We start from the raw sequence: 24651 nt of genomic DNA, 5'->3' as shown, positions 1-24651 counted from the left end.
AGAACTTAATGATGATCGGAGTCATTATAACTTCAGCATCCTTTGTTTTGGCTAATGATTAAATTCCACAACTACTGTATTCAATTTTGGAGAGATTGAATGTGTTTTTCACGTCTTTTGTATGAGTTGGCTGGATTCCGTCGTCCACATTGGTACATTTTTGGAAAAGGAGCTGATTTGGATATTGTGTTATCATTAGCTGCCATGTCAGGGGGCTTAACATCTTTGCTCTGGAGCGCTCTCATGCACTTAAAGGAAAATCATTATATTAGGACATGATGTTTTTGCTAATATTATTTGGGGCATGAATCAATACGGTACCTGCTATATAATGAGCCTATTTTATTATACAAAATAAATAAAAATAGGACAAAATAGTTCAGATTTTCAAACTTTATTTTCACTGCATTTTGACATTTGTCTCAACAGTGCCAATTTATTTGTATGGCTGGTGTGTGTTTTTTGTCAGAATATATGGTGTTCCAATAAAATGAAAATCCCATCTAATCTTAAAAAGTGTTACTGTCACAAGATGGTGACTCACAGTCAGTGAAAGTGTCACTTTATTGGAATATTTGTAGGGTATTTACAACATGCACACATACGGGTGTAAAAAAGAGGATGTGAGTGCTCTGTACTCTGTGTACAACCTGGCACGACTTCTGACATTATCTCCCTCTTCTGTGTCATCAGGGTGTCGCCTCATCAATTATTGAACCAGTACTTCATGGTAATACATAATTTCTTATCAATTATTCATGATAATGTGTGTGCAGTTTACTTAATTGTGTTATTGACTATCAAAAGTAATTTCCAGAAAATCCTCAAGGACGCAAATTGAATCAGCCCAACTACTGGTAGTGTGCTCCGCGGTTAAGTAATCTCAATCTGATCAGCTGATCCTTCATACAAGAGTCATTCTAGTGAGGAGAGATATTTAGAAATAATAAATCAACACATGTATTGCCTGTGATGAACTACTGTGTGAAGAGCCCTGAGGTGATGAGAGATGATACTTTTTAAAATGTAAATTCAACATTAATAAATAGCATATATCATGTTTAATGGGGTTTATTAAAAAATGCTTAGAGAGAGGAAGTGAAAGAGGAAGATGGTGAGCGTTCCTAAAAGTAAATAAATAATAAGAGCCACGATCGCTCTCCTCTCCCGGCTTTAAGGGAAACTGATAAATAATGTATCAGAACAGATGGCTGGAGCAAGAGGCAACAGGAGAGGAACATGAGCGACTACATCTTTAATTGTTTTTAAAAAAAACATGTCACAACAGGACTGGTGTGTTCCCTGTCTGCTGACGCTACAGATGTGCTAACAGAGCGGAAGGGACAGCCACCCCTCTGTCCCTGGGTCTGCTTCAGCCAGCCTGGGGTTCCTACATGAACATACTGTATTCTGGCACATGTACATATTTACACTGAAAATGGCTGATTAATATTAAAGTGCACTTTCACTTTAAAATCAAAAGAATGAGAGATTGTTTGAGCCCATTTCTGACCTGACAGCATAAACGTTATATTGCCAAAATCCTCACTGTCCTGCCATCAGTTCTACACAGTATACATGCATTAACATTCACAATGTACGCATCAGCCCTCTTTGTGAAAACAAGAGGAACTGTTTCAGGTTTACTTAAATTCACATTATCAAATAGGTCTTTGTTGCACACATGTTGTTAGTCCATCAAATAGAGTCCAAGAGTGCATGAAGACAGATATAGATCCAAAACCACACTTGTGCTTCTATAGGGATAACAAAGCCCCAAATATTCAGCATTTCTCACAAACAATAATAATAATTTACTGTCAAATAAATATTTTAATGTTTGCATCCATACATTGTGATATCAGTAAAGTCTTTCCCAGGCCTTTTCTGGAGTCACTCAGTAGTTGTGCTTAGTTGCTCATAGGATGAGTAGAGGAGTAATAACAGGCACGATCACACAGAGCATCAGTACGTCCATGTTTATGTCCTACGCCTCACTTTTTCTCCAGTGGTTCCTTGGAACAGTGAGGGTGTTTGTCAGGACTGCTGCTCAGGACTGGGACCTTGGTGGCCGGGCCGGGACTGGAGCTGTCTCCTCCTCTTCCCACCTCGATGGCAGGACCCACTGCAGACCTTACCACCCCGGCTGAGCTCACGCCGACTCCAGGCAGGACTCCCATGCCGGCGGCAGGTCCAGTCGCCGCACCGAGCAGGTTGGCAGACTGCAGCACGGCCTCCGAGTGCTCACGGGCCTTCATGCGCAGGGCGGCCACGCTGGCTGTGCGGTTGCCCTGACAACCATAGGGTGGCAGGAAGGACAAGCCCATGGGGTCGGAAACACAGCAGGAGCACAAACCATTACCTGAAAAATAACGAAACAGGGAAAACGGTGAGACTACAGAAGACCAGATTTTCATCAACATCTGTATTTGCCAATTCTTGAGAATCTTATTTACCTTTCAGTGTGGCAACCTGTGAGAGGGCCTGAGCGTAGGTGGCAGAGTTGAGGAGTGTCCCTGGTATACAAGATGGGAAGAACGGACCACTTGGACCCACTGTCCTGTTGATACTGGAGAAAACAGACATACTATATCCAATTATCTAGTGAAAAGTTTAAACTCGCAAATTATTCTATAAATAATAATCATTTCTAGAAATATCTGCAACTTTCTCTCTAACTACACAGCAATGCAGAGCTGGATTTCTATGCCACTTTGATTATTTCATAGTCAATTTAATTGGCAGAGTTTTTTGAGGACACAGTTGAATCTAGATGGCTGTCAGAGTTTTGTGGTGGCAGTTATTGATGGAAAGGATATTGCTTCTTATTTCTTTCCATCACCCAGATCTACTAGTCTGCAAAGTCTGGACCAGCAACCTTTCTGTCATACATTTCTCCTACCAATAGGATACTATTTCACAACAACAGCAAAAACAATCATCGGTCTGTGTTTTCCAACCTCTGCTGCATCTCCAGAGGTTCTTTCTGTTTTCTGCTGTGGTCCACTGGGGATTGAGAGTTGATGCTGCGAGATGGAGGAGTGCCCTCACTCATCTGCTCTTTTCCTCCTTCAGGGTCTGCGCTCCCTCGCTCCGTCTTCCTCCACTTTGCTCTGCGGTTCTGAAACCAAACCTGCATTTAAAAAAAAGAAAGAAAGGGAAGACAAAAAGCAAAACAATTAAATCACTAATTAAACTAGAATATCGCTGCATTTCCTGACATTCTGGCATCAATTTATTTTATTCACTGAACGCAGCTTTCGATCTGTGCCAATTTTTCTCTCAGCAAGCTCTTAATTTTCCTTATTCTTTTAGCATATCACAGACAAACAAATGCAAACTTGAAGCACACAAATTGTATTTTTTTCTATCTTGTTAACAGGTCCAGCAAAGTTTAAACAAAAACATTTTTTTTTGTTTTGGGTTGAACATCAAGAGATGTTTGAATGTGTCACACCAGTGCTCCAGTTTCCCACAGTCCCAGACTTATCCCAAAAACTTGACCATCCACACAGAAGAGAACATATAGCTAAGTTCTGGTGTCTTAATTGAATGAAGGTCACTGCCTATAACAACATTTAATTGAGCAATTTTTCATTATCATATTTTAATGACTTCCCACTGACAGTTGTGCTGCCAGAGAGAGACGCAGCTATGATGAAGTCGTTTATTTCCCTATTTAGTGATTGTTTGACAACATCAGATTCGATTAGGACTTGGTTCTTGCGGGCATTAATCATGATGTGTGAATGGAGGTTAGAGTCGGTGAGCATGTGCTCTGCATCTCTCCTATTGTACTGGAGGTATAAATGATGTCAACAGCCAAACAAAACACATGCATTCATTCGGCATAAAGAAAGGACAACATTTTGGTGGCAGGACAACAATACAAGCAATGGACTTATCTCACCCTTGCACCTTCCAGCTAGAAGTCGCGCCCCCCCACACACATACCCTCTCTGAATGGGCTATAATTGCTCCATTAATCTCAATTTGCGGCGTGCTCTTAATGCGGGGGAGGCCCATTGACACTTTACAAAAAGGGGGGCAACAACACTACAACAGAAAGGAAATTTATTTTCTAATAATAATGTAAGTTTAATATCCCTGCATACTGCGGTGGATTCATGTTCAGATTTAATAATAGGAATGTGGTAATCGGATTAGGAGAGGAATAATTTGTTTACAATCCCTAATTTACAGCGCTGGATTCCATTATCAACCCTGCCATTGGGTTTAAGCGATAGTAAGATGACCCTGGGGAACAAAAGGCAAACTATTATATTTCCGACAATTAGATCTGCGCGCACAACAAAACCCAAAAGCAAATCTGGAATGCAGGAAATTACATACAGGACACATAACTTAATTACATCTGGCCAAGTTTATAACGGCGCATATGTGCAGGGCAGGAGCGGAATATAAATTGCCAAATTTAAGGTGCGTGTGTGTATTTATGTTTTAAGTGTGTGTGTGTGTGTGTGTGTGTGTGTGTGCGAGAGAGAGTGAGTTTTGGAGGCTGCAGGCTTTGCCCTCTTTTAAAGTAGCCTACCTATCGTTCTCTGTCTGCGATAGGGAAAGGGATCTGCATGGATGATGTATCCCTACCTTTGAGACGCGGACAAATTAGTGAGGAACATTATCGCTGGTTAATTATGAATGACCGATTAATCACGCTAATCTAATATTCACCATTATGTTGATGTTATTAAAGTGCATCGCCGGAATGACAGAGTGGCCTAATTTACCCTCTCTCGCATGGTCAAACGTGCCCAGGACACATTGCGCTGCTGCAGCCTACCTGCACCCTGGCCTCGGTCAGGTTGATCTTCATGGCCAGCTCCTCCCGGGTGAACACGTCCGGGTAGTGAGTCTGGGCGAAGACCGCCTCCAAAGCCTCCAACTGCATGGACAGAAAACACCAGTTATAGGCTACACTAGTTTTTTTATTTTACTGTTGATCGATTTATTTGTACCTTTCCGTTTATTTTGACTTTTCTTTTTTTCTCTCTTTCTTCGTTTTTCTCAATCCTCATTACCTTCATCTGTTTAAAAAATAAAACCCTTAAACTTGCTTAAACATTTGACAAGGATAACGGACTATTAGATGAAGAAGCTCAAAAAGCTAAACTATAAGCTTAAATATTGCCTAACATCTAATTAACCGCATGCAATGAGAGAGCGTGATATTCAAAAGGACAAATAGCTTCTTTTCTACAGGTTTCATATTCTTGTATTTTATTTTTCATATAGCGAAGCAATGATGTTATTTTCTTTCAGGTTGTTATCGTACCAAAACAATCATAACGGCCTTCATTTTTTGCCTATAAGCACAACTCTCTGACAAAGTCTTTATCTTTAGTCTTCATCTACTTTTAATGTAGTGCCCTATGCCTGTTTCACTTTAACGTTAAGTTTCATATATATAATTCTGTCCTGGAAAATAATTACCTGTTGCAAAGTAAATGTTGTTCTGTTTCTGCGCTGTTTTCTACGTAGAAATCCATCATCAAAATCAGCCGGGGCGTGGTTGCCAAAACCGCTTGAATTCACTGAAAAAAAGTTTGTTAGAGAGAATTCATTCACTTGATAAAATTAGGTTTTAAAATTTATATCCATATTTATTTAATTCAGTAAAAAAGGAAAAGTTCCATATCTATATAAATATATAAATATTGGCCAAATCAGGTGAGATTAGAGAATTCTCTGGCACATTTCGTTTTTCCATTAGTTGCGTGAAACATAGATGTCGGGTGGAGCCTGTGAGGGGAAGCATGACGGACTAAGAGCCATGACACCCAACATCTGTGACCGGGACAAAACGCCCCCTCTGCCCTGGGGCCAAACCACCAGCGCTTTTCACCAAAACTGCCAGCAGATTGACATCGCAGAGGGGAAATCAGACTTAACCCCTATATCCACCTTTGAATATGTAGGAAAGAGATAATACTCGTTGATTTAGGCTGATATAATTGTTTATAGCCTATGCATTAGGCAAAATCCCTATTTAAGATACAATTTTTAAAGATGGAAAATATTTGTTTTCAAAATAGCGATGGCGATAACTGCGGATTAGAGTATAAACGTATTTTAATTAATCATTGCATGAAAAAAGGTTTTTCTTCTATGGGCCTGTGTCATTTTATTATTAATTGAGGATAGTCATAAAACACAAAAATGAAAACATCTGCTCGGGCCTATTCTGGCTCATCCAACAACAACAACTCACACACACACTTTGTACACGCAAGTACGCAGCCCGAACATCATAAAACTTTTCAGACCCCGGCTTTAAGAGAGACAGAAACAACTTGCAGTTGTATAAAATCAACTGACAACGATGTTGTAAAAATGCAGGAGAGAGAACTTACATGTGTTGGAGCGACAGCACTCTCCGTCCAGCTGAGGCGGACAGTGAAAGTAGAACATCCTGGCGTGTCTCTGAGCTGCGAAGCTGAACCTGGAACAGAGACAGAAGTTTCAGCCCAGCGTCTCTGGTCGGCTGCAGCTGCTTCACATGTATGGTGAGAAATGGACTTCAGATGATTCAAAGTTGACGTGAGAGAGCATCCTACCTGCGGTGAGGATGCTGATGTGAGTGACTCCCCGCTCTGGAGAGAGGTGGCTGCTGCAATTTCTCTGACTCTCTGTCTGGGAGTGTCCAGATCTCTCCCTCCCTCTCTCTCTTTCTCTCTCTCTCCTACACACACACACACACACACACACACACACACACACACACACGCATCTCTCCCTCGCTCCGGGAGTGTCCAGATGTCTCTATAACTGTATAACTGTCTACAGAGTGTTAAGGCTTTCAGCTAGTGTCGCCGAATCTCACGCCTAATTGGTCCTAATCGGATTATCACGGCTTTGTCTCTCTCACCACCAACCCCTGGTGTGTGTGTGTGTGTGTGCGTGTGTGTGAACGTGTATGTGTGTGTGTGTCAGAGAAAGATAGAAAGAACAGGGAGTGGGGAGATATACCCAGGGTGGCAAACGGCAGCTCTGCTCTGGTGCCAAAAAAATTCATCACAAGTGATTGTTATTCCAGAGTCAAGCATATTCCCTAACCATAAACATGCACACATACCCGCTGCACTTTTTATTTGGTTCTTTCATATATTAAAAAAAGGAGGATGACTGCTTTTGGGTTTTAGATTGACTGTCGGGTGGGTTAATTGCTCGTCAGGGTGTGTTAGGGGGTCCACTTTACAAGGGGTTGTGCATGTAGAACACTCACAAGGCCAAATTTTTGATTTTGTTCACAGCAAGGGGTCCTGCGATTTATTTCGCTTCCTCAGATAAATGATCTGCTGCGGGACCCTTTCAATTAGTTTTAAAGCGCATCTGGGACGGCAGAGCGCAGACGCCATGCGTCTCGGAGGTGGAGGCAAAATGAGGCTTCGAGAAGCAGCTGAAATTTAGAAGAGGAGAGCGGGATTGGACTAAACCACATAAAGTGCAGAAAATCCCTTCTAATGGCGCGTAATTGGTTCTGTAATATCATTACAGGCGGATAATGGCCAGTTACAGGGCCCCGCGCTATTAAGGGTTTCCCTGGCGTGCAGCGTTTATGTTATTAAAGGGGGAATATAATGATATTTTAGTTATTAAATGCGCGTAATTAATTTATGCACCACTGAAAATAAAGTTGTTATTATGACCTCGGCGAGGTGCGTGGAGAAAATTGAAATCAAATAACGGCTGATAACTTTATCCCAATATTTGGTCTAGACAACTCTGACAAGAGTGCAGGCTTGGTGTGTGTGTGTATCTGCTTCCTGTCAGCGCCTTTCCTATCCATCCTCTGATGATTGCTTAAATGGCTAAATGAAATTACACTCTCATCGTCGTTGGTTAGAGACAATTTTACAAGTTAACTTTAACTAGGGTTTGCAGATTGTGGGTCCCATGTTTACAGGATTTCTATAGTTTGCCAACCGGACTGCATTTCAGGACCTTGGTCAGCACCACAGTACCACACTCCATAATGATCTTTTTAGGAGTGTGATCTTAATTATATCAAATTCTGATATAACAAATTATATTAAAATGTGTAAATCTTCCACTGTTAGTAAAAATAAAATATGGAAATTTACCACAAACTGGGAAAATATGTCCAAAACTATCAATTATTTACTCTATAACCTGTTTATGGGCTGCTCATCTAGTTTAAAATAAAACATTTTTTAAACATGTTTCTTCTTAATTAAATAGCTCTTCCTTTACTATGTAGAAGTACCATACAAGAAAACAGTTATAAATCACTGCTGCATCACAAGCTTTTTATTTTCTATAAAACATGGCAGCAACAGAACTCTTTTTGCCAATTTTTCAGTTAAGGCCCCCCATGCTCCACTCATACTATAGTACATTACAAAATCTACCAACACCTATATTTAATTTGGTCATACATACAAAATGACACACTACTCCCATATTATTTTTTTATAGAAACATATAACAAAATCTGTTACAAGTGAGACTGTTCAGGTACAAATTTTTAAAGCATTATCAAATGTAATACAGTTTTAGCTTTCAGGAAAATACAAAATAAGTGAATTCAAGTATACCAGGTACAATCAACAACAGACAGAAGCAATAAAACAACAGAAGCAATTGCAGTAATGCTTGAACAAGCAAAAAATAGATTCACATTGCAGCTGAAACAAATTATACATTACAACGAACTTTCCCTTCAAAACTTTGTTAACTGATAATTAACAGATAATCAAATTAGTTCATGAGCTCGCCCACTGTACAGTAAAATGGCTTTGCGACAATATGGTCCTTTCAAAACATACAATAATATGACCGATGTAGTTTTGTTAGACAGACATCAAAACAACATAAAAAAACATCAAGAAAAACAGGTTGATCTTGTAGGCTTGAACTCTACAGATTCATAGCTTAGAAGTACTTAAATATGCATCACAGTTGGGATTCCTCCAGTTTCATCTGTGCCTCACTCAGCGGAAGTGCTCCTTCAGTCTCCAGATGCCCTCCTGACCAGATGTCCTGTGGAAGTCACAGATGCTCCTCAGCAGTTCTCTGAAGACTGGCGCCTGCTTCTGGGTCAGTCTTGGTTTGAAATACTCCAGCACTTCATGGGTGGTGGCCTGTCCGTCCACATTCGCCTGAAAGGCTACGAAGTTGCGCAGATCCACCAACAGCTCGTCATGCTCAGTGGGCGGAGCTGGGGGGGAGCTCGTTCCTGGAGCTGAAGAGCCGCCCTCCTCTTCCTCTTCTCTTTGGCTGGAGGGCAGGCTGAGGTGATTACGGACTCTCATCTTGGCAAGCAGGGAGGAGGAGGAGAGTGGGGCGGAGTTTGAGTCAGTTTCTGGCCCCTCCCCACTGAAATGAGCTCCTGAGCCAGGCTTCTTTGACACAGATTTCTTTATAATAGCAGCATCCTAAAGAGAGAAACAGAGGTTATCTCAGATGCAAAATAACTGCTGTAACTATCCTGCATATCTTTTCACAATACACTGCTGTTACCTTGCATTTGCCCGGAGTAGGGACAGACTGAACAGTAGGTGCAACCAGGAGAGAATTCTTCTTTTGTCCAAACCGTTTCCTAAGATAACAAACAACGGGAAAACTGAGATACAGTTTGTTTTAAATGAGATTAGTAAAGCTCTAAACAACCGCTGAGGCAGTGAGATAGTGTACCTTGCAGGTGGAGGAGGGGGTCTATTGTAGCACAGCCTGCTTTGTTGGCGGGAAATCTTAAGAGCTTTCAGGGCATCTTTGGCCACCCTGTTGGCTTCTGCCTCCACAAGAACATAGTCAGGGTTGGAGGACTCCATGATGGTATCATGCTGCATCACACTGTGGATACCTGAAGAAGACAGAGGAAGACGAGTAACAAAAAGTTAAAGAAATAGTTAAAAAAGAAGCTTACTGTTTCGCAAGACTTACTAAATTACCCATGTTTGATATGACTGATAAGGTTTGTGCTCAAAAAGCCTACCAGATTTCTTGAAGAGCTTTGATAAGACATAATCGTCTGATTTCTTCTGGTCTCCTGTTTCATTGTCTTCACTCTCCGCTTTCTTATACGTCCTTTTTTTCACCAAGTGAGATATGCGGTGTCCTTCAAACCGAGCATCCTGGGAGTGTTTGCGCTTCTGATGTTTGTCTGAGTTAGCTGAGTTGCAGTGCTTCCTTTTTTCTCTGTGTTTCTGTGGGCTAGTTAGGGCAGAGTCTTCGTCTCTGTGTTGGTGAGTGCTGGATGAGTTTGAGTTTTTGAATGATGGCTCGGCTCCATCCCAGTCTCCGTTATTTTTCCCTATATGCTGTGTATTTGCTGAAATATTTTGCTCTACATCCTCGCCATTTTGGTTGGTGCCTTGACTGTCGGTTGGGACATTTGGTTTACCCTGAGAGTTTTTACTGCACAGAGAAGCTTTTCCATCTCTTAATGCAGGAATGTTTGTTGAGGAGTGTTGGCTGTCAGCACCAATTTCATTATGGTTTGCAGAGGAGTGTTTATGTACATGGCTGCCATGGTTCACCATGTGAGATGGCCTTGGCCTTTCAGGTTTTTTGGGTGCTTTGACATCAGAACCTGTACCTGTATGAGAACAAAAACAAAACAAGTTAGTTAAATTCTTTCAAACATATTTTTGAAAAAGATTCATATAATCTAATAATAAGACAATAAAATATTTCTCTGGTAAGAACAGAATAAACAAAGACAAATCTGCAAACCTGCAAATATGGCACTGGTCTCTGTTCCCTGAGATCCAGGGTCAGAAAGGGTGAAGAGCTCATAGATGTCGTTAGACTTGAAGAACCGTCTTTGTTTGGGGTCCTTCAGAACACGATTGGTCAGAAACTGTTTGAATATTTGCCTGAATTACAACAGATAAAAATGCAGAATTAGATACTTGTGTGTAATTTGCTATTTTACCTCAGCAGGCAACCCTGATCCTCTGTCACCACAGAGTAGTTTGGCTGATGGATGAGAAAATTAGTTAACCGCACTACTGTAGGTATCAAAATAGAATCCCTGCAGTTCTTCAAACTTGCTTTTTGAAAGCACTTTACAGACCCAAACCAAACAGAGCAACAGTTTAGAAGTCCTTGATTGGCCATTTAATAATGCAGGAAAGCTTTTCAATTACTGAGGACTGGGATAGTGCAAGTGGTAATACAGCAGTGATGTGAGCAATTAGTCTTGTTATTACCAATATTCATGAACATGTGAAGTCAATGGAAAGACAACTAAAATGTAAGACTGGGTGAGAGTAAGCACAAAAGTCAGTGCAGGAATTTTTAAACTTCTTTTTAATTCAGTTCTGTGAAGAAGGGTTTATGGCCAAACATTAAAAGAAAAACTGAACTCTGACCTGTGGTAGATTTTCTCTTCGATGGTCCCTGCAGTCAGCAGTCTATAGATCGTCACTTGCTGCTTCTGACCGATCCTCCATGCTCGCTCCCGTGCCTTTAAACAACAAAATACATTCAAATAAATAATCTGAAACAGAGGCAGAAAAAGCTGCTGTTCAACTGGAAATGTAGGTAATGTTAAGTTGGAAATAATGCAAGCACATAGGTAGAATAATAAAAAGCCATGAGAAATAAAGCACCTAGTCATTGTTTTATCTGAACTATTGAGCGCGTGTATCTGTCTAACCTGTGTGTCGGTACTGGGGTTCCAGTCTGGGTCATAGATGATAACTCTGTTGGCTCCAGTCAGATTGACTCCCAGACCTCCGACTTTAGTGGTCAACAAGAAGATAAAAATGGATTTGTCCTGTAAGAAACAGAGGGCAAGGGGAAAAAATGTGAGTGATTAATGAACATCATGATCACAGTTTTATACTCCCTTCAATAATCACATGAATACATTACATTAGTAAATTGTTAACTAATAAAATTAAACCATATTTAAATAGAATAAAATCACTAAACCTAAACACGGCTTTTTGTTGTTTTAATTCTCTCAATAGAGAAGAAAACTTTATTTTCAAATTGCCACAAAAATTTTAAATTTTGATCACACTTAGATATTTAAGCTGGTGTAGGCAACAGTGGAGAAACTAGCAAGAGATAGGTAGATTTTGAAAGTACCCAACTGAGAAGTCCCACCCCCTCCCTTTAGGCCTCCTTCCAAAGCCACACCCCCAAAACACATTTCATGCACAGTGAGTGCGCTTGGTCTGATTGAAATTACAGTCCCGAGATAGACAGTGTAAGAACATTTGATTTATTGATTGATGTTGGGATGTAAAGAGAATTTCAACAAAAAATGCTTGCGAAATAAACTGCCTACCCCAGTTTTAACATTCCGCTTGCTTTCCATCTGAACAGAATCGGAAAGTTTAATCACTGTATAATAACTGTCCTTTAAAATAATTTATTCTGAAGATACACAGACATTGTTATAATGCTCAGTGATATTTTCACATATCTGTATTTCAGTACAGAGACAAAAGGTACACCAAGTTTGAACAACAGATTGCCATCAATTAGTGTTTCCACCTCAGGGTGTGCCGGGTCCCACTGAAGCATTGTGTCCCTCAGGACGGGATTTTCATGGGGAAACACTCAGAGCCATTAGGGAAGACTAATCCTTACCTCGTTGTAGCGAGCGATGAGGGGCTGTCGGGAAGCTATTGCAGTAGTGCCGTCCATTTTCAGGTACAAGTAGTTTTTCTCCCTCACAAATACCTCAAAGATGTCCAACATCTGGAAAGGAGAGATACCATAAAGACATCAGAAAAACAATGCGAAAAGGAAGAAAGCAAGAGAAACACAGAGAGGAAAAGAGGGGGTGAGGTTTGGATCATCTCTAAAAGGATTAGAGCAGATTAATATTACATGCACAGAGATACCGACAGGGAGGGTCTCAGGTTCCCTCTGAGGTATAATCTCATTGGTATTGGCTGCAACAGCTGGGGCCTCTTACACACACACACACACACACACACACACACACACACACACAGTACGTAGCCAGCAGAAAATACAGAGACAACATTTACAATGTTGTGTGAAATGACATGTCTTGTCATACTACATCAATACATACAATAAACAAATTTAAAAAAAATATTATATATATATTAAGTGCTATTTTAGCAAAGTGATTGATGTGCGAATCAGAAAGTTGGAGGAGCATATTCCTAACCTGTCTAGACTGAGTGAAGAGCAGGACTCTGTGACCCTGCTTGAACCAGAGACGGAGCAGAGACTCCACCACTATCAGCTTGCCTGAGCGCTTCCAAAAGCCAAAGTGTTCCTCCTCAGTTAGCTGGTCCTCTGGGATTCCCCGCAACATCCGGGGGCCGCCCGAGAAAAGGTCCGGGTGGTTGCAGATCTTACGTAGCGCTATCAAACCTGAGAATACCTACAAAGCATACAAAAAGGAACAGGAACAAAAGGTTCTTAAATAGACGTGAACATAAAACTCACAAAAGTTGGTGACAGATGACAAAGTGGTATAACGGTTGGTCGATTTCACTGCATTTTACAGCTTTTCACCTTTAAACAAATAAACACATTTACTTTAGTATACATGAATGAGTTACATAATTTATTTACGGACAATAAAGGCAGTGTTTCTTGATGAAGGCCCAAACGGTCACTGCATTAGTAATGGTGGTTAATGGACTGAGAGTGACCAGTGAATATGTCTATAAGAGCATGTGTGTTTGTGTATCCTCAATCTGCTGTGGTCACCCCTGGCTCTCCAACCACGTCCATTTGGTCAATGGTGATAAATGGTCGAGTCTCTCTCTCCAGGGTCTGGCTAATGTGAGAAGTACAACTGCACAGTATCTTAAAGAGCACTAAAGTCAAGCTATTAGGGGTTTAACAAAATTTGCACACCTAAAAATGTAATTCCACTGATGCCAAGTCAAGGTGTTGTTCTATAAGTGTACCAGAAAAATACACACTAATGCCTGTGAGCCAGAGAGGAGAACTAATATTCATCAGATAGGAGGTTAAATAATGAATAAGGAAAGTCTTGTTCCTGGAAGTCTTCTCCTCAACAAACAGTTTTCCTCTACTTGTCCTTGTAATGCACTGTGGGTCAACACAAAGCAACAAACACAGTGAACCTGCTTTAACTATGAAAGTGAAGCTTACCTGCATGTCCCCGTTTAGTATCTGGTAGACCTCTTTGGAATCTAAGAAGTTCTGATACACCTGCCGCTGTTCCTCTGTTAATCTGCAAAACAGAACCTACACACACACACACACACACACACACACACACACACACACACACACACACACACACACACACACACACACACACACGTAATGACATCCACTTTAAAGCCCCATCATGAAGTGCAGTATGTGAGAAGAGAAATTAGAGGGAAGCAACGTGTGTTTGGAGCCACTGCTGTCCTGAGGGATTGACTTAATGAGCTGAAGTGGACTGAGGAGTCAACCAACGTCAGCCGCGAGGGCAGACCAGGGACCGGCCACCTTAATGAATACCTGCTCCTTTTACTTTACTACTTTATTAGCTGGCTTCACCTGACAAGGGCCACGCAGATTTGTCAAATACTCCTTAGACGTGGCACATGCAGTCACATCCAATCAGATAAACACCTCCCCTGTTTAGAGATCCAGGCGTGAGAGGCTGTTCAATACAACGATAGAACAAGATCAAATATCTTGGAGTATAATGAATACCTGCTCATTTTTGTCAGGTAAAGAGAGGTTGGCTTTGACGTCGGCCTTCATTCTTCTGAGCAGGTAAGGATTTATGGTGTCCCTCAGCACACTTGCACACTTAAACGCCGTCTGGACCTGAAAAAAACAGCAGTTCAACCTTTTGGCACAAACAAAGGGCTTTGGAACATAAGCAACATTCAGTTCAGTCAAACAACCACGTCAACACTCACACCTGTCAGCGTGGATGTTTCCAGAGGCGTGATTGTCGTTAAGCCCCTCTTCCACCCTCTCTCACCTCCCCTCATGTTGCTGTCTCTCTCAGCAGCACAAGCCATTAAACATTGACCGGAGAGCTGTTGGTCTCGAGGGACCAAGCCCTCCTCTTTCATCAGTGCTCCTGGCCAGCTCCATTGGAAACAGAGAGGGAGCTTGAGAAACACTCAGTCCCACCCCACACTAGGAGCCCCACTGAAAATGTCCTGCTACATCTCATCCAGAGTCAGTGCTAAAGGTCAGTTAGCCTTTTAAACATTAACGCACTGGGGGTCCACAGAAAGATCAAAGACATACTCAGCAAAGCTGGAGGGGACAATAACACGGTGGGATTTAGGGCTCAATGTAGGTCAGAGTGGAAAAGAAAAAGAGAAGGGCAGCAGATGATCCAGTGATCTCTGAACAAGCTGCTGACTGGATTCACGTGGGGATGCAAACACATGCTTCAGTAATGGATCCCACATCCACAAGCTCATGCAGCCCCACCCCACCTGCATACGCTTTTACATACGTCTGGTTGTACATACACATGAACAGCCGAGGGCCCGCTATGCTGCTCTGAGAATTTCGAGAAGAGGATAAGGCAGCAGAGCTTAGTCCTCTTTGACCATTTAATAACATTAATAATTAGTAAAGGTTTTTATTATCGACAGCGGAAGAAGCATCAATAGCCAGCTTAAATAATTAAATCCATACAGTCAGTGGGTTATTAACGACTGAACACTAATGACAAAGGGCTACAATTTAGCTCACTGGCTCTCCACTTTAGCCTCTCCCTCTCTCAAACACACTAGGGATGTACTGAAGTTCCTTTGCATGGGCCTACATTATTCTGCACTGCACTTAATGGCTCTGTTGCTCCACTATCTCTCCTTCTGACTTGCTTCCTTCTTGCTCTCCAAAATTGTGCAAACATGCATGTGTATGAGAAGTGTTGTCAAGTGACATTTCATTGCTCCGCCCCCCATGCTATAGGTTTAGTTGGTTGATGGATTCATTGACTTAACATACTTTGTTCTAACTTCAAATAAAAATGCTTGTACAATCCAAAATACACAAGATGGAGCACGATGACCATGATGGTCGGTCTTTATACTTTTTTGCTTTGTTCTTATCTTCTGTAAATGTTTCAAGTCTCAAATGGGGTGACATTTCGTGATAGTTATTGCACACCAAACCTTCATAGTTTAAACACGAGGGGAAGGATTAAGGAGCAGACTTTAAACAAACCCTAATTGTGCTTGTGCTTGTGCTTGTGCGTGCGTTCCAGTACCTGTACAGGTGAGGCATTGCTGTATCCTCCCATGGTGATTGGCACAGAGAACTGCTCCATAAAGACAGGCAATGTCCCCAGTTTGCCGGGGAAGACAAAGTCAAACAGAGACCACAGCTCCTTCAAATTGTTCTGCATGGGAGAGCCTGACAGGATGAACCTGTGGGGAGTGCGAAACTACAAAGGGGGAAAAGAGAATGTACGTTAAATTTTCCTAAAGATCGATGTGATGTTCCAGCACGTTTGATGTTGCTGTACAAGAACGAATGGAAGTAAATAGCTTCCAGGTAGATCCATAAGCTCTGATGGTGCATAGGAATGTAGAGAGGGAGAATCTAATAATAATTGACACATATACACACCCATACTACTGCATGGATACTTCAAGTGTTGTGATTAAAATGTGTGTTCATGAATGTGTCTGAAACAATACCTGTTTGCAGGCAATGGTAACTCTAGCATTTGGATTCCTGATCTTATGGCCTTCATCCAGTATAATGTAATGCCAGTCGTAGCGCTGCAGGGTGTCTTGCATATTCCTCACAGCTGAATATGAAGTTATCAGGATACCATGACATGATGCTATTTCTGGAATAAGTTTTTCCTGCAACAGAAAAAAAAACACATTGACCAATACAGATTTTCATCAGTGCAATTACTAACCAACTCTGGTAACTTGAGTGTCAAACTAGGGCATCTACTTTAGTGTGGTATGAGGAGAGAGGGGAAGAGGGGAGAAGGTTAGGAGATACTGCTGTATAAACAGACCTCTAGTGCCCCCCAGAGGAACAAAAGACCCTGTAGGATTCTTTCTAACTGAATTATGAATATGAAAATCCAACACACACAAATAAACAATTACCTTGTTGCTGGTGAACGAGCCGGTTTCATGTAGAACAGCGACTCTGAAAGGAGGCCACCAGGTGTGAAACTCCTTTACCCACTGATGCATGACTGTAGCTGGGCACACGATGACCGTCGGGCCAAGGCCAACATACCTACAGCCAAACACACAGTGCAGAGATGTTTAATCTCAAACCTTTAAGATGGGTAACAAGGGAACTCACGGTTCATTAAGATTGGATAACCTCAGCAAATTTCATTAGTAAATTAAAGTTATCATTTCTAAACCACATTACAGAAAATAAAGGTATACCCAATAAGAGAAAATTAAAATGTGCTTTGCTTTCATGTAGAATGTGTGATGCATTCAGGCACAAGGGAAAAAGAGTAAGCATGAGTATCCAGGTACAATAATGCAGCTGAATGATCTTACTACAAGGCTGTATTTGCTCTCTGTGTATTACAAATTAATGGACACATGCTCATCTCCTGTGTCAAGATTTACAAGAGCTTTGTCAAACACACACACACACACACACACACACACACACACACACACACACACGGCTGGTATGAAACTCTGCCTCGTGGAAGCTATTGATACTTGGCCATAATTGAGTTTGCAAGCAATCAATTTGTGGGCGTCTATAGCAGACAGAGCACTGACCATGAGGGAAGCTCCACCTCCTAAATGTCGTTTGCGCAGTAAAACCAGATTATGACCACCACCACATCATGTTTTCCATTGTTGATTTGTTGTCCCACACCTGCTCCACCCCCACTTCATGAGACCAAAATTAATTTTAAGTTTTCATGAAGACACTCAACTGTTCTGTAACACACTCTCACTCAAACACACAAACACAGTGTGTCAGTGTTTTCTCTGCAGTAAGAAAGTGAAGAGCCTGATAATTGAAACATGTTTAATAATTCAGATGAACACTCTCAAGCAGAAATCCCCCTAATCAAATATTCATACCATACAGACACACAGTCTCTGGCCGCAATTTGTTTGTTTGTGTGTGTGTGTGTGTGTGTGTCTCTCTCTCTCTCTCTACCTGTAGTTGGATCCTCTGGTCCTCAGTTTGCTGTAGCTCAGTCCAGCCAGAAAGCAGATGACCTGGATGGTTTTACCCAACCCCATCTCGTCTCCCAGGATGCCTCCTGCCTGCTGACAGTGGAGTTCCCACATCCACCGCACACCTGTCTGCTGGTACCTGACAATTATGGTTTCCAGTAAGTGTCAGAGCAAATTACAGAATTCCTACCAGATACAGCAGTGATGCACTTGCATTCCAAAAGTACATTTTATTACAGTGACAATGGACTTTTCTTTTGTTAAGACCATGGGGAAAAAATGAGTAGAGTAAATTATAACAAACGTGATGTTTTGAGAAAGACAAGGCCGGCCAAATAACATGAGAGAAGTTCTGAACAGACACAATCATAATTAGGGGCTGACTTAGAAAACCTATATTTAACAACTAAGCTAAACTCAAGGTGATGCCATAATTTTAAAACAACAGACTGACCAAATGACTTCCCAATGAATGCTAGTGACCTATAGTAGCAGTAAATGAAGTTTAAGGTGTCTTGATTAAAGAGTCTTTGGTTTATCTTTATGATTTCAAGACAAAGGTTGTTACAAGCAGAGGGCGTGTTGTAGACTAAGACACCAGAGAAAGTACACAGATATTCTTTTATACACTATTGTTTTACAGATGTTAGTCAAAGTGTCACATTGAACTTACTTAAAAAGTTTTTTCCAGAGGAAACCTGGCACTTTGAAGCCTTCATCAAATTCTTCATCACTGTCATCTGTAAGCTCCTCGCCTCTTTCTCTCTTCGCCTCCCTTTCTTGAAGACGTTGTCGCTTCCATCTCCTAGTAAGACAATGAGCACATACTAATGAATTTCTGGCACATCTAGTGGTAAAAAGCATTTCTCTTTTTTACTGTGAAGACTTCATGGGGGGGGGGTCAGTCAAAATTAGCAAACAGAGGCAACTGTCAGTTTCAACATTTAGCGTTTGATACTGTGTTATACATCCAAAATGAAAATTTTTTTCTAATTTGCAAGCTTGAAAAGAGTGAGACATTTCAAGTGAATTCTGTTTCACTTCTCTTTATTAGCCCTGTCATCGACTATTGATCTGTCGGGGTGTACCCTGCCATCCTGATCATACTGGGATCTGTCCAGTAACATGCAACCCTAAACAGGGTAGGCAGGTTCAGAGAATGGATTAATAGATGAATGTCCCATTCGTACCTCTTGCACTTATTTAAAGATTTGCCTATACAGGTGTATGCATAGCAAACGTTTTGAGTAGTGGGTATTTCCCTTGAGCGGCGGAACATCTACAGCAAAAAGGGAAATGTAAAGGAGAAGAGTTTTAATGGTGCAGGAGAGAGGGCAGTTAGAGGCACAGTCGTCGCGTAGCAAATGAAGATTGATACAGACAATTAGTAGTGCGAGTTCCCCAGAAAGGTGCGAGGTGGAGAGGATAAGAATCCATCTTCATTTGGGCCTGGTCTTGTCACCCTGCCACGGAACTGGTCCTTTAGCTGGGCCTGGGAGACCACACTCTCTAATTAAGTCAAGACTAAGCATTGGTTCAGTTAATTACACTTTTCTGCCCCCACTCCACCCCCCACCCAACTACAAATACCACCCCGCTCTAATAATATCATTCCTCATATAAGCTAGCCTCACCATCCATGCCGTGTCTATGCTGTTGAATTGACATTCAATCACTGCACTGTAGAAAAAGGACACATGCCAACACAATTTATTTGGCAGCTATAAATATGAAATCTCATTAGGGCTGCTCTTCCATTAATTTGAGCATTAGAGTGAGTGAGTGTATAAGACCATGTGCAGGAGGATAATTAGGCCAGTGTGAGAGCAGAGAGAGAAGAAGAACAGGGAGTGAATTTGCTTAGTCAAGAAACAGCTGCCAATCTCATCTGGGATTAACTCTCCTTCTGCACTATGGAGCCAGCAGAAACCGACTGCTTTTCTCTTTAACTAAATGGAATAACAATAGGGCATTTGCACCACTGCCAGTGCAAATGTGATGCAAACTTAAAGGCTCAATCTGGTGTTTGTTGAGCATGTCATTTACAGGCGCGGATGTGTGCTTTCTCTTTAGAAGACTTGCTGATGAAATGTTCTCGCACCTTCGCATCCAAACTATAATTCCAAGAATAAATCTACTGTTTACAAACTGAAAACAAATTACAAAACCAGGGACCAAAATAACCAGTCTTTTCTACAAGTTTACAGCAGCAAGTAGTTGATTGTACCTTATTCGCTGTCTGTAGTACTCCACATCTCCGTCGTCTTTGCATTTTTTGGCTTTACCCTTCTCATCCTGCTCTTCATCTGAACTCTCAGGGCAGTATTCTTCCTCACTCTCCTGTTTTTTCTTTCCTTTCTTCCTCCCCTTCCCTTCAGTTTTTCTCTTGTATGGTTTCAACTCATACTCTTCTTCGTCACCCGACCCAAAGCCCTCCTCCATGTCTTCTCTTTCCACTTGGTCAGGATCTATGCCTTCATCACTGGGCAGGTACTCTGAACCCTCGCTGTCTGTCACTTCTCCCTCATTGTGATGCTTCCTCCTTGGTTTAGGGAGCTGTGGCTCAGGCTTGGGTCGAGCCTTAGGATGGGCCTTCAGAGCTGTTATCTGTAGCTTTCGCATGCGCTTCTTAATTTTTTTATCCTTGGAAGAGGAAACAATTCTGTTGTTTTTTCCCCTGGCCTCTTCATTAGGGCAGAGTCCGGAGCTCCTCTTCTTCTTTAGAAGAGGGACTCTCTTCCTCTCAATAGCTAACTTGGCCTGGTCCGTCAAGTACTGGTCAAAGGCCGAATTCTCAACAAGCATCACTTTTCGAGGCTCCTTCTTTTCCTCCTTCTGTGGGATTCGTGTTCCAAAAGGGGTCATGTGACCTGTCCGTATAAGCTCCTCCCATTCGGTCTCCTGAGAGGGCATGAGCATGCTGCCCAATGTGGACGGCCCGGCTTCTGGTACAACACACACACACACACACACATCAAGCGGGGTTAGATACAGAATTTTGATGCACAAGTTTTTAACCACTAGTAGCCAATGGAGCAATGTTTGATTAGCAGGTGCCCGTTTTGTTTGTGTCTCTTGCACGCACATGAGGACGAAGATAGATGCATGCATGCAAGCAGGTTTCTGTTCATGTTTTATGAGGAAGGAGATGCACTAAACACATCTGTCAGGCCTAAAGGATGCACACAGCACATTGAGGTGAGAATACTGAAGAAAACATATCTGTTTTTGTTTACAAGAAAACCTCAAAGGTTCCCTTTATGTATGCAGCAACAGTTATATTTACATTTATTTGTTCAAGGTCGTGGGTTCAAGGGTGAAGGTTAAATCAGCACTGAATCACACTTGGCAGAAGATACCTGCAACACTGCCCTTTATAGGTTGAAACTTTTAAATATGTTGCCACAAGAGCCACAACCCTCAGTGATGTGATGGTGATTTCTATTTAGTTCAGCTCTGCCACAACATAGCATAACATATGCCAAACAGATTTGGTAATGTATTAGTTATGGTTATGGCGGACATTACGCTGAAGTGTTAGTATACAATGTTTTGTTGTGATGTTGTACATCATGGTTCTGCTGGATAAACAATAGGTGTATTTGTTTTTACATCAGACACACAAATCAAATAGGAAATAACAAACACAGTACACAGTTATGAAGAAAACAGTGCCACCATATAAACTGGAGAGAATACATCAAACATCAAATGACAGCCAGCTGTCACAAGGAAAACATCAGGGGAAGAGTTCAATATGAAAATGTGTTGCACAAATGCACGTCTTTCAACAACTTTTAACATATTGGTGGGTGTGTCAGGGGTGAAATCCGCTGATGATGTAACATATGAACATCTTGATATTCCAAACAGCAACCACTGCAGCAAGGACTGTATTTTGTTTTACCACCCACTATGTATTGAAGCCTTTGCTTATAATCATTTCTGACAATTCCTTAAACGAGGAATGCCACAGAATAGCCTTCTTGGCCACCATAACTGCGACTGGTATTAATGCTTTGCATTGTTTCCATTTTTGCTTTGTTTTCCTACACTTTGGGCAGTGCTGAACATGACCCTGGTTTCACATTGTCTTTAGAAAGCAGGCAACCAACACTTTTTTATGTGACTAATTTTAGTCTACACACTGGAAAGAAATCACAGGTTAAAATTAAAGACACCTCACCTTCGTCTCCATCATCCTCAGCCAAAAGCTCAGCTTCCACCCTTTGGGTGTCCTCTCCTCCAAGAATGGCCTGGAGTCGCTTCTGTTTTGCTCGGACTTTCTTCAACTGTTTCTCCTGAATTGAAAGGTGTTTTCATCATCATCACCATTACAGTCACTTCAATCAATTTATATCATTTTAATTTAAGGGTTTGTCATCTTTAGTATGTTACCTTGTTTTCTTTCTGTCGTTTGACAGATTCAATCTTCCTACTGATATCTTTGCTGGAGGCAGCATAGGGAGACAGCTGCTCGATAATCTTGTTGATATGTTTAAGTGACGCTGTAACAGACCTATAACACACACCATTAATAGAGTAACATTTATCAACCCCTTTAAGGTTTGTTGTTTTGAAATCAAAAACAAGTCTTAAGATTTGGGAGAAATCAACTGCGCTTGTTATGAATTTAATTTTGTCTTGTATTTTAACCCACGGCCTTCTTGCTGTGAGGCAACAGTGATAACCACTGTACCACCGCACCGCCCGTAATTAAAATTCTGAGGTCAAAAATATAACTGTAAATAATTGTTGGAGGAACAGACTGATCATTTACCACAGCTTCTAAAAAGTATGATGTTTTATTTAAAAGGTAATAGAAAAAAAGTCTCATTGCAATTGTAACATATCAAACACATACTGTATAATGTATATATCAATTATATGACGCTGATATCAGAAAATATTAAGAAGACTTAGAGTGAAGGAGTTGCACATGAACACATCAACACAACACAAATATATTGCCAAGAGGAAAACTATTGTTGCAGTTATTGTCCTTTACCTGACATCATCGAGCACAGACTGGTATTCCTTCTCAGCATCAGCTTTAGCAGCAGCCTGACTGGCCTCGTGGATTGCCTCATCCACTTGCTGCAGGACACCTTGCTCAAGGACGTCCTGGTCATATACAGCCACACCAAGACCATGAAGCTCATGAGCTCCAGAACTGGCAGATGCTGCTTGGATGCGCTGTCGGTTGATCTGCAGCAGGGCTCCAGACCTCTTACCACCTGTACCACAGATGACAATATATGGAAGAATGAGATGGCCAGCAGTGACACTTTGAGTCTGTTCAAACCTATCCATGACGGTCATCCCGACTTTCTTTTGGGGAAAGAGTTGCATAGCTCACCGCTGTTGCCATCCCCAGGTCCAGTGTTGGCAGGGTAGGGTGCAGCAGCTTCGGAGCCCTGACCGTTTTCAGGGTAAGAGCTGACCGCTGAGCCCCATGCAGCACCATCCTCTTCTGCTCCTCCTGGGGTAAGGGCAGCACTGACAGGGTTGGACAGAGAGGAGGGCACCTGGTCCTCTGAACCCTCTACAGGCATAGTGATGCAGCTGCAAACATAGTCAGTTAGTGAGTTAATCAGATGACCAACACATGATCGCAAACACCCATGTCTCTTCTAAGCCCTGGCGCTACTTTTATTATTTTATTATTTTATATTATGGGGTAACTTAATCTAGCATCTAATTGTAACTTAATTAATTTACTGTTGGGGATTATTCAACATTAACGGTTAACTGGCTTCAAGCTAATTACCCTGTGAAATAACGTTAGCTGGAAACGTTGAGCGTAAGAAGGCAGTAATACGTATTTTAATACGTGTTCCAACCAAAGAATGGACTACAAGAAGCGGTTAGATATACCCTTATAACATTCACATAAAGTTTAGCTACAAACAGCCACCCATTGTTTACGTGGCTAGGCTGCTAAGCTAACAGTGAGCCAAACATCATCAGCTGTCTGGGCAACCAGCAGCACTTGAATTAAACTACACACACATTCATACTACAAGCAGATAACGTTACTGCGTTTTCGGTGTTTAGGTTCCGTACGTTAAACCGAGTGTCGAAGCGACAATAACAAATATTACTTACAAAACGTGCAGTTACACAACATCATCACCCGGCTCGGTTTATGTCATATTGCCAGCCAAGCTTCCTGGTTTCCGGTGCTAGAGAAAGCATTCTGTCTGTGCTCTCTGTTCAGTGATTAACTTGGTGGGCAGCGCCCTCTGCTGGCGCACAGCTGCAGGGACTCTTGCCCTCTAGATGGCGCCACGAAACCACTTATTTTAGTGGAGAAAGAACTGGAGGAACTCAACTGAACCACCTTAGTTTAAAGAGGTGGTATTATGCTTTTTGGCTTTTCCCCTCTCCTTTATTGAGTTATGTATCTTTTTTGTGCATGTAACAGGTTTGCAAAGTGAAAAAGCCCAAAGTCCAGCCCAAAGAGAGTTCCCATCTCCCACAGAAAGCTCTGCTCTGAAGGGCTTGAAAACAGCTAGTTTGGAGTCCAGCCCTTCACTTC

At 41.7% G+C, this 24651-nt stretch overlaps 2 protein-coding genes across 3 annotated transcripts; both read right to left on the bottom strand.

The window, feature by feature from the left end:
* Window positions 1-1813: 1813 nt before the first annotated feature.
* Window positions 1814-5045, bottom strand: drgx (dorsal root ganglia homeobox). The gene is made up of 5 exons (XM_046071415.1): window positions 5040-5045; window positions 4802-4903; window positions 2961-3133; window positions 2457-2569; window positions 1814-2362 (listed from the first exon to the last, which is right to left on the bottom strand). Exons 1-5 carry the CDS (start codon window positions 5043-5045, stop codon window positions 1995-1997), a joined length of 762 nt encoding a protein of 253 aa, XP_045927371.1. The 3' UTR covers window positions 1814-1994.
* Window positions 5046-8267: 3222 nt separating this feature from the next.
* On the bottom strand, window positions 8268-24331 carry ercc6 (excision repair cross-complementation group 6). Of its 2 annotated transcripts, none has more exons than XM_046070300.1 (22): window positions 24219-24331; window positions 23470-23675; window positions 23119-23347; window positions 22509-22629; window positions 22297-22411; window positions 20338-21055; window positions 18784-18915; window positions 18091-18249; window positions 17052-17187; window positions 16623-16793; window positions 16190-16366; window positions 14662-14778; window positions 14104-14199; window positions 13142-13360; window positions 12589-12699; window positions 11645-11764; window positions 11358-11452; window positions 10717-10859; window positions 9977-10579; window positions 9676-9844; window positions 9502-9580; window positions 8268-9416 (listed from the first exon to the last, which is right to left on the bottom strand). In XM_046070300.1, the coding sequence occupies exons 2-22, from the start codon at window positions 23663-23665 to the stop codon at window positions 8973-8975; spliced, it is 4350 nt and encodes a 1449-aa protein (XP_045926256.1). In that variant the 5' UTR covers window positions 23666-23675; window positions 24219-24331; the 3' UTR covers window positions 8268-8972. The 2 variants fall into 2 exon arrangements, with proteins under 2 accessions (XP_045926256.1, XP_045926257.1); XM_046070301.1 differs by having other exon boundaries at window positions 20338-21052.
* Window positions 24332-24651: the final 320 nt, after the last annotated feature.

This window comes from Micropterus dolomieu, linkage group LG15, assembly GCF_021292245.1.
Source record: "Micropterus dolomieu isolate WLL.071019.BEF.003 ecotype Adirondacks linkage group LG15, ASM2129224v1, whole genome shotgun sequence".
In the NCBI taxonomy this organism is placed as follows: domain Eukaryota; kingdom Metazoa; phylum Chordata; class Actinopteri; order Centrarchiformes; family Centrarchidae; genus Micropterus; species Micropterus dolomieu.
The sequence above is the reverse complement of the archived record's forward strand: the minus strand, read 5'-3'. Positions and strand labels throughout refer to the sequence as shown.

Coding starts and splice junctions, on each gene's coding strand:
- drgx (XM_046071415.1), bottom strand. Junction 3,134..4,801: donor TGACCGAGGCCAGGGTGCAG/GTAGGCTGCAGC, acceptor TTTTAAATGCAG/GTTTGGTTTCAGAACCGCAG. Junction 2,570..2,960: donor CCTCTGGAGATGCAGCAGAG/GTTGGAAAACAC, acceptor TGTTTTCTCCAG/TATCAACAGGACAGTGGGTC.
- ercc6 (XM_046070300.1), bottom strand. CDS start 23,665: ATGCCTGTAGAGGGTTCAGAGGACCAGGTGCCCTCCTCTCTGTCCAAC. Junction 23,348..23,469: donor ACCTGGGGATGGCAACAGCG/GTGAGCTATGCA, acceptor TCTGTGGTACAG/GTGGTAAGAGGTCTGGAGCC. Junction 10,860..11,357: donor GAAGAGAAAATCTACCACAG/GTCAGAGTTCAG, acceptor GTTGTAATTCAG/GCAAATATTCAAACAGTTTC.